Source organism: Borostomias antarcticus (genome assembly GCF_949987555.1).
Source record: "Borostomias antarcticus genome assembly, chromosome: 17".
NCBI lineage: Eukaryota > Metazoa > Chordata > Actinopteri > Stomiiformes > Stomiidae > Borostomias > Borostomias antarcticus.
The window spans coordinates 4,692,594-4,702,956 of record NC_140250.1 but is presented as its reverse complement, the minus strand read 5'-3'; the positions used below and the strand labels follow the sequence as shown (position 1 = coordinate 4,702,956).

Below are 10,363 nucleotides of genomic sequence, written 5' to 3'. Positions count from 1 at the left end.
GGGGTCGGGGGTAGGAAAAGGATACGGACCCGGGTTAGGGTGAGGGGAACTAGAGATAGGATAGTCAGGGTTATGACCCTACATGCTGACTGATGGCTGCGACAGTCTCAAATCATCAATAGTGAATTGCTGCACCTACCCAGTGGCCAAATAATTCAGGATTGCCACCAGTGTCATGGTGTTGCTTCAGTTTATTGGGGATGTAAATCCAGCCCTTACAAGCTCCACAATAAACATACCCTCTCAATTGAGACGGTACCTCCTTACCAACTCTTTATCATGAAATGTTTGCAAAGCATCTCCCCAATTGCAATGAGGATTACCTGCAGCAGCCAATCCCCTCGCTTAAGGAATTGCTTTAGCCTCTCTAAAAGCAGTCTCCACCACTCTTAACATTTACAAGGTCAGGCTGCTATTTGAAGGCTAAACTAGAAATGGTACTCAGAGAGCACAGACCTCCGCCCCTGAATGCATTTCGTGGCTCTGTGCATGCCAAAACTTCATGGGTTCTAATTTGGCCCATGCTATACCCCTCCACCGAGTTTCATGAAAAGCAGTCTAATAGTTTTTGTGTAATCCTAGTCCAAAAAATGAAGGGAGGTGAATGGCCGTCCGGGCAGTGTTTGAGTGGCTCGTGGACCTGCCCCATGATTCCGTGGCAGATGTAAAAATGACTGGAGGTGAATATGGGTGGCTGTATTTTGCCAGCTTTGTGGTGCCCTCCTCGGGTTACAGCCGGCGGGGGGAGTGCGGTGCACTCCGGGCTCTCCCCCCTCACACTCCAGTCCAAACCCTGTGGCTCTAACACCCTCACACAGGTAGCTGGCTTCATTCTAAGTTTTCTTTTCATTCGAGGATCCGGCCCGTGATTCGTTTCTGCTCCAAAATTTAATGGGGTGGCCCATGATGCACCCGTCCACCAAGTGCTTTTTCCGGGATATGTCCTTTTATCGATGACTGGACTGACTGATGTTAACATGCACCTTGATAGGCATATGTAGCATTCTTTGTCTATTCAAACTTTCAAATTTGTCATCTTCTGTTCTACTATAGTTCAATAGAAAACTGGCTACCGTCTTACTTTACTACAGTTTGGCAAGTATAGCCTCCTGATGCACAGACACTTCATTCACATGAAACGCTATTGTCCGAGTCTACTGATTCAGCCAAGTTACAGCAGGTAAGAGCTGGTTATTGGAGGTGCAGACCTATACCAGTATCCTGGTCTACCATGCAGAACAGGCCCATCACAGACACAACACATAGGACATTACATGTAAATCCCTTTAATAAAACTCAAGGAAACGCAGTGTAACAAAGGAAAGAATCCAACAAAAAGCAAATTGATAACATGTACAACCACAAAAGAAAAAAAAACTGTACAACTCTAAATGCCTGGAGTCACTGCTTTTTTCCCGATTTATTCATTTATCCATCCATGTTATGAGGGGAAAGACTGGAGTGAGGGGTAAAGGAGACTGTATTTGTGACTGATATTTTTCTTCTTCAAATGCCATAGTGTAATTTTTGTACACTGATGTATGTGTCAATGTGGCGGCTGAAGTATTTCCTACTGCCTTACAGTGAGAAGGAGAAAAACGAGGAGGGGGAGAAAAGCAGGATATTATTTGTACAAGATGTCGTAGTGGCCGGGTCTGTAGAGAAGGAAGACACGAGGCTCGCTGCCTTCTGGGAAGACATGGTGATTGACTGTTCCCCCTTCACCTCTGTCCATGTACTCCACCAGAATAGACACATTTAGGGCCTGAGCTAAGGCAATGATGTGGATGTGGTCACTCTCTTTAGACATGGGCTCCACCTCCTGGAACGGATACAAGGAGAACAAAAATGATCAATTATTACGATTATGCAAAAAACTACAGCTTTAGATATCGAACAGAGTGTTAATAATACTCATACGTGTCAAGTGATGTGGTAGGGTACATATTCGCCATTTTCCATGCAAGACCCCTTTGGAATACTCGCATAATAGGATTGAACAACAGAATCACTGTTCTGAGAAATTGTTGATGTTTGATCATGTACAACGTTGTCAGCACTTTGAGAATGTTTCACAATAAAAAGTGCTTTATAAATGAAATGCATTATTATTTTATTATTACCGTACACACGTTCTCAGATTCATGCTAAGAGCAAAAAAAACTACCTTGGCATATGGCAAGTTCCCAGGGGTGTGCAGCAAGTGTAGCATGTGCCAGTGCTATTTATAGAAAAACCCACTAAGTGAGTGGAAATAGCAGTATTCCAAGAATAATATAGGAGGTGCAAGACTTTTAGCTCAGTTTTGAGTTGGATGTTCTCTGAAAACAGGATAGCTAGCTAGCTATATGATAGACAGGTGTGCCCTATGAGAGTGAAGGAGGCACTTTTTTCCTAGAATGACAACAGAATGTTCACACACCAAACTAATTTAATTGGTTGTGACACATGACCAATGAAATTAGTTTGGGGAATGAACATTCCAACACCATCCTAGGAAAATAAATCGTGAGGGAGGGCTGGCCCCAGCAACATGATACAACTTGCCATGGAAAAACGTGGGACTCATACATTTTATATCGGACAAAGAATTGTAATGAGCAACTATTACATTTATTATATTCCCTAAACACATCTTTTTATCAATACAAACATATGATATACTGTAGTATAGCTAATGCTGTAAAAATGCTAAAATGTCCCTAAATGTTAGGTCGCACAATTCATAAGGCTGAACCCTAGCATGTCAAGTCGTTCATGATAAAGGTAATTATGAATATAATTTAATGCTGATTTTAGTGCAAAAAATCCTTGAAGCGCAGACACTGCAAACAGGGTAGAATGATTGTTGCAGTACCTCACACAACTGGACTACCTCTATATTGCTTAATATAAACTAACCTGCTGACAGAACTCCTTGACAGAGCGTCCTCCTTCTATGAAGTGCTGGAAGAAACCGTGCTCTCTTTGCAGGTAGCCAGAGGTGAGCAGTCGCAGGTAGACCACAACGTAGTCTGATATGTTCTGGTCGTTGAAGGAACCCAGCAGCTCCCCGAGGCCTGGCTGCTTCTCACAAAGCTCAATCAGGTCCATGAACTGGGAGAAAGGAGGAGAGGGATTGTGTCACAAATACAGATCCTGCAGATTATATATATATAATCATGTGTATTGCTGACTGCAAGAACTCACAGTGTTGTGAAAGTCTTCAATGGTGAACTCGGTGAATCCCTCATTCACCAGGTCCACTTTGCTTTTTGATGCAACTGCCTTGAACCTGCAGAAACATTGCAAATGAATACATTAAATATAATTGCAATATGGTTAGCATAGAGACTAGTGCGCAGTGTCGCCTGTGAAGTTGTTTGGATCAGCGGTTCTCAACCGACTTTGTCCGGTAATATAAAGTAAATAAAGTAGTTCCGTTTCTGCGGCAGGATGCTCTCCTGTGCCCATGCAGTGCTACAGTCAACTCAAGATCCATGATACCAAGGGGTGGATTACGAGATTGTTTGTATTGTTTTGTCTCCTCAAACCAAGAACGTTTGCTAACATTACTATGCTAGCGGCACACTAGTAGGCATAATATTCGACCGTCACGTCCGGAAGAATTGCATCCCCGGTACCTACGGTACTGTGGAAAACAAGTAGTCATATTTTCAGAATTTTAGCATCGACTTGGTACCGAAGTATTGGTTCTCGTGACATCCCTAAAGCATAGCATACCTTTGCAGCTCTTTGCTGTCATCCAGCAGTGATTCAAGATGTGAGAAGCCAAAGGCTCTGTAGAAACAGTTCCCATCTGGCCGTGTCTTACGAATGTAGGAATATTTTTTGTGTAAATCCTAGGGAAAACACAAGACGCTGTTATCATGGCAATCATTGTGACGGACTTGACTACTGTGGGTTGTTTAGCAGAAAAAAGGCAACAGCAGGGAATATCCTGATTCAAATCCTGTAATACAGTGGTTCCACTGACCTTGATCTTCAGTTGATAGATGGTGTCGTCCTGGGCGTACTCTCTCTGCAGCACCGACAAGTCCTGTCTGTCTGACACTAAAGGGTTACTGGTTGCGATCTGAAGACACACAGAAGTACACAGACAGAAAACTAGGAAAGGTAAATTTTCAAAAGTAAACTTGTGTGCTTTCAAAGGTACATTTTATCAGTAATAATCCCTCTATTAGGGATGTTGCATTGCATTTTCGAATAGTGTTCTTAAGACCGAAAATTTGAAAGGCATTCAGATATGTATTGTTGTTAAGATGGTATAACATATCTCAATGATTTAAGGGGCAATTTGGTCTAGCTGAATTATGTTTTACATGCAGAACTGATTTGTTACAGCAGTTACATGAAGTGCAAATAAAGGTTGAAATAATTCGTAATTTGCCTCCTGCTACTTGTAGATTGTAAGCTTGCTAGATTGTTTAGCTTTGCTAGCTGAACACACAATTTAATCATGTGTGGGTTTATTTTATCATGGCTTGTGACTGTCAATTTGCCCAAGTTTAAGTTTTGACGTTACAGCGTGTGCAGCCATCTTTCGATCAATTAGGCTATGGAATTGATCTAAATATAAAAACAAGTATGGTAAGAATGGTTTGCTTCACTTCAAAATCAAAGGGTACTGCACATAAATAGGTACTTCAGTTAATCCTTCAGAAAGTTGATCGGCTCAGCTGACTAACAATAAATCTAGCATCTTTAAAGGTTTAATAATTAAGAAATTAATTATATTGAAATTACTGCAAAAAAGATACATTTTTCTGAATGGAGGCCCATTAAAACAAAATGCTATGTTTCATGTGATGAGTTCAGGTTTGTCAAAAACCTCAGAAGACAGGAAATTCTAATGACAACCCTAGCTCTACCAGTGCATTAGCAAGGTTTTCCCACCACACAGCTTTGACAGTTGTTACAGTACTGTAGCTATGTTGTTCTATTGTACTTCAAACATACTCACGACTGGGTAGGGTGCTTAGGATTCAAACCTCTCTTAAAATGGGTGCTTTTACCCATTGTTTAACTATGATGTAGTCTACTGCATGAAGTTCACATTTCTTTAATTAAAAAAAGGGATGTCAACAGTTAACCGCCGAGAATATTTTGACCAGTTACGCATGTCGGTCTATAGGTTAATTTTCATATACACTAATACAGGACATCAGATGTGTTCCTGAGGCTGAGTCAGCACTCGTATATGGCATAACAACATTTAACATTTTATTTACAAGTTAAATGCGCTAGTCTAATTTACTAGTATCACGAAATATAACACTCTCATCAACACAACCTTTGGCAGTTTTGGATAGTCCACATTATATTAGAAGATAGCTTCCTTGCTATAAACCAAAAAACAGTGTTCATGCAACTCTATTCATGAGTTGGATACCCTTATCCAGCATTTTACCGGACAGCGTTTACCAGACAGCACCCACAGAAAACCGCTGAGCCAGACAACTTTCAGGCGACACTGCACGTTCGGGGTGATGAGGATCATAGGAATATTCTGATGTTCAGCCGATGCATTGGTGCATCCCTACTAATATTGTGTAGGTCCCCCTTGTGCCACCAAAACAGCTCTGACCCATTTTAATTGGTGTATCCGCCCAGTTATTAGGATTCGCTCCAAAATGTAATGGGTTCTAAGTTGGCCCGTACTACACCCCTCCGCTGACTTTCATGAAAATTGCTCTGGTAGTTCTTGTGTAATCCTGCTAAAGAACGAGCGCCGCACAAATTGATGTGATGCAAAGGAAGTGGTCAGAAGAGTCTCAAGCAGCCCAAAGTATGCAACATTACAATAAGAACACTATCTTACCTCCTGCTGAATTCTGTCCTGTTGAGCAATAATAGCCTCATCATATGCAAGGCAGTTCACTCCTCCTGCAGAAATGAAAGGGTTCAAATCAATTCTCACACATCATTGGTTAACAAGCTCTAAGCAGGCCTACTGCTATTTTAAAGGTGCTACATGTAATTCACGTAATTATTTCATTGTTGTTATTATTATTATGTATCATTTCGTAATTAGCAAATTAACCAGGTTAAATCTCTAGGGTTTGTTGGTTCATCACCAATCACAGCATATATGGTAGGGGAAATACTTTGACCCTGCAGATCTTACCTCGTTTATTTGTGAAAATAAATATAAGAAAAAACAAAGTTAAATGTAGCACCTTTAACTTAGTAATGTTGCTTTATAAACTATTGTAATTGTGAAGACAAACTTGTTCAGGAAGAACTTCAAAGACTAGGCTAATAAAACTCTGTTAAAAGTCAACCAACATGTTCAGTAATGTAATCCTCTAATGTTACACAAAATGTTTAACAACAGAATGATGGGGGAAAGTTTATCATGCTAGATTTACATTAGGACTCCTGGCTGCCCCTGGAGGACGGCTGGGATGGGTTAAATAAAGGAAGAATTTCCATCGGCAACCGCAGATGCATGTATTGTGTGTGGTTGTCACCGCTCATTTCAGACAGTCATATTCCCTTGTTGTCCAACTTTTGCCTCCTGCTACTTGTTGATTGTAAGCTTGCTAGATCATTTAGCTTTGCTAGCTACACAAACACACACACACGTGTGGGCATGTGTGTGGCAGCACTGGAGCGGAGGAGAGACAGAGGCGAATGCCAAAATGTAGCTCTGGCCGTATCGATCCGCCTCCGGGTTGGAGCTTAATTTTGGCCGCGGTAGTGTATTTGCTAGAGGCAAACATAGGGGCAAACGTTGGTCTTTTTCAGGGAAAACACTGAAAAACGTAGTAGTGTAATTCAGGCCTAAATTGACAGCCCTAACCAGATACCCACAGAGTGTTTTGGGGGAGAAAACACAAGCATTAAATACGCTTCTGTTCAGCTGCACTTTCACGAGTCACGCAACAATATGACCACGTTAGTATTGGTTTGGAGTCTCGCCGAGTACTTAATTGGGCTCTGAATACCATCCTGCCAAACAAATAGTGGAATACTCGAATTACTCAGGCCAGCTCAATGATACACTCAACTTACGATATGATACACAATATTAGGTTCACGATAGGTTCACGATATCTATATGATAACTATTTTTTAACAAAAGTTGAATGATGAATATATGACTGGAAAATGTGTGTTTTATTGGAAAGACAATGCAAATCAATGCTGTTGTTTTCCCTATAGTTCCATTTTATGTTTTGCCGATATCAGTAAATTGATCTAATACAAGCACTGATCTGCATTCTCTAGTCTTTTTCAGTGCTTTGTTTGAGTAGGTGATAGTGGATTATTTGCAGTCAGCCTTATAATAATAATAATGACAACAAAAAAAACAATAATAACCCAAAGTTTCTTTACATTAGTATAAATAAAATAAAAAAAGTAATAAATAAATAAAAAAATAAACCATGAGACTGTTCGACTGACCGAGATCTCCCCGATGCATATTGTCACGTTTTTATATCGCGATAGATCATGGCATGATATATCGTTACAAATGAGAAATACTAGACTCCCGCACACACTTTTTCTCTGCTTTAATCTTTTTTTAAACAACGTTTCGGTGTTTAAAATGATATATCGTTACACCTCTACCAATCCGGCTGATGGCCGATGTTTATTTTATTTTAATTCCCCTTTTTGTGCCAGGGAAACAAAGAAATGAAGTGTTTGGTTCCAAAACGCCAATTTTTATTTCACTTTAATTTGAAAGCAAACTACATGTGTGTTTGCAGCATTACGTCACGGATCTTCTACGAAACTGCAGCTGGGTAGTCTACGTTTTGCAACAAAAAAGCCATAATTGTTGCGACATAACATCGGCCACTACCATCGGTGAATGTCATTTTATTTGCAGATGGGCCGATGGCAGTCAACAAGGCCGATGCCGATGTTCGGCCGATGCATCTGTGCATCCCTAGTTGTAAGTAGAACTGCAAATGCTCTCATTGCCCTGTCTGTCTATAAACCATTTTTGAATGTTTTTAAAAAGCCGTTCCAGTTTAACTGTTCAAAGAAAACATGACAGAGCAGAGCAGACGCTTGTAAAATGTATGGTGTTACTGGTAACACTGATGTTGTCATGAGTTTATTAACGGGTGGGAAAAAATCCTCACGGTGGCATCCCTAGTGTATACCTAGTAATTGGGTGGGATCACGTTCCCACCAGAAATAAACTGCTCCAGGGTTTGTTTGGGACCAGACCAAGACATCTCCTCTTAAGGGCCTCGGTTGGAGATGCACGACACATTGGCAATCATATCATATTTGATTATCAGAAACATATTTTTATAAAGAGCATATTTACATCAGTAAATATCTGTTATCGGCCATAGCAGCAATGTTAATATCTGTTATCTGCCAAAATTTTAATGTCGGTGCAGTTGCGGTGCGGTTGTTTTGGTCAACACCTAAGTGCGATTACTGGGTTCACATCTGACCAAACAAATCGCACCAAGGGGGAAAACGATCCAGAGTTCGATTTAATCAGACTAATAAGTGCAGGTGTGAAAACACCCTTATGTAACGCTTACGGCATGCTGTCGAGGTACACTGAGTGAAAACTAGCCTACATGTATAATGACAAATTTCCAGACTGCATATTTTGGGGGAAATAAATCCTAAAATTGACAGCTATGCAGCATGTGGAATGGTTTTATTAACAATTTAAGTGAGCTGATGATGCTACAGTGAAATAGAGTAGCCTAATGCAACGAGGACGACTCCTTGCCATAGTAAATGTTATAACATAGCTTAACATCTCATTGTTTTCTATTATCTCACTAGTTTGCTCTTTTAGGCCCATCCCAATTCATCCCTTGGCTTTAGGGTTAGGGTCACTTATGAAAAAATGAGAGAATTGGATGCTCCCATAACGTTGACGTGGGAGACATGGCGCCTGAACTCCCTATTCTGAATGCTGCAGGTTAGGTTATCGTGGATGTGTAATCCTCAACTAAGTAATATGGAAAGTAACTCATCACATGAAATGTTCGAATTACCTGCTGAACAACTAGTTTGTGTAGGATTTCATACTTCAGCAATACATCCTTAAGTTAACAATGTCATTATATAGCTTTCCACCAAGGTAATCATTATATAGCTTTCCCCACCCGCAACAACAAGATGTATAGTCAGCTAGCCTAGCGTGCGCTGGTTACCTCGCTTAGCTAACTTAGTAGCTAGCTAGCACTCTTTGCTAAAACACTGCACATTAGCTAGGTAACGTTAACCCAGTGTCAGAGAAAGTAGACAGCTAATTTAGCCTAGCTACCTAGCGAACGCACGGCACAGGGCGCACATTTTCAACCTTCTGCCTAGAGCTAGCATAGATAGAAACCTATGCGATTTCATGTTTACCAAATGGTAACTAGCATATCTGTCTAGCTATATGTCTATCTATCTGTCCATTTATCTGTCCACCTTTTGGGTAGCACATGCTTCTTTTTGCGTAACGTTACTATCAGTTGGCTGTGTCGAGCTAGGATACCTATGCTAGCTTTCTAGCTAGCCAATCAGGCATAAGTAAGGGGTCTCTTACCAAAGGCTAACGTTAGCTAGCTAGCTAGCTTTAGCGGCTTATTAGCCCTCGTCCCCCGAGACGACTGCTGTATTATCATAAAGCCACAGTTTTAACCAACACTATCACAAATACTAACAGCTACATAGCTAAATGCTAGTGCTTGCACAACCTCGGTGACTTTTCTATGAATTGTTGTTCTTTACTCACCCTCCATCTCTCCCTGTGTTTTTTCTTGCTGTTCTTCCGCCATCTTAACTGTATACAATTGTGTTTCCTTTCCCCCCGTCTCTGACATAATTCTCAAGTTCCGGGTCAGGTCTGTCTATGGGTCAGAAACAAAGCCATAACGTTTCGTTTTTGCAAATCGTAAATAAGTATGGAGGACGAATCCTGTAATAATGAAAAATAAAACTCCTGCTCTGTGCTGTCCCAAACTGAGCTGGAAATGATTATTCATGCTTTTATATCATCTCACTTGGACTAACCTGTACTAGGCCTAATTCCCTTTTCACCTGCCTCAGCAAGTCATCCCTACAAATGATCCAAAACGCTGCTGCAACCTGCAAGGCTGTTGACTAGGTAGCCTACAGAAAGACCTGTCGCATTACTCCCATCCTAGCTTCCTTACACTGGCTCCACATCAATTTTAGGATCCAGTGTAAGGTAGGTACTTGTCATCAGAGATCTACATGGTCAGGCACGAGCAGGTCTCGTTGTCTGACCAGGGCCTGTTGGTTGTCCCTCGCTCAAGGCTAAAGAATAAAAGATGACAAGCCTTCAAAGTTGTGGCTCCTAAACTGTGGAACACCCTTCCATTGGACCTACGTTCTGGCCCCTGTTGACTCATTTAAAACACAG

The 10,363-nt window shown here is 41.0% G+C and overlaps 1 protein-coding gene across 1 annotated transcript; it reads right to left on the bottom strand.

Moving 5' to 3' along the window:
* Positions 1 to 1,273: 1,273 nt before the first annotated feature.
* On the bottom strand, positions 1,274 to 9,755 carry otub1b (OTU deubiquitinase, ubiquitin aldehyde binding 1b; the record flags this gene model as incomplete). The annotated part of the gene is made up of 7 exons (XM_084451700.1): positions 1,274 to 1,822; positions 2,902 to 3,096; positions 3,190 to 3,274; positions 3,724 to 3,842; positions 3,977 to 4,075; positions 5,822 to 5,886; positions 9,713 to 9,755. 7 exons carry the CDS (start codon positions 9,753 to 9,755, stop codon positions 1,625 to 1,627), a joined length of 804 nt encoding a protein of 267 aa, XP_084307826.1. The 3' UTR covers positions 1,274 to 1,624.
* Positions 9,756 to 10,363: the final 608 nt, after the last annotated feature.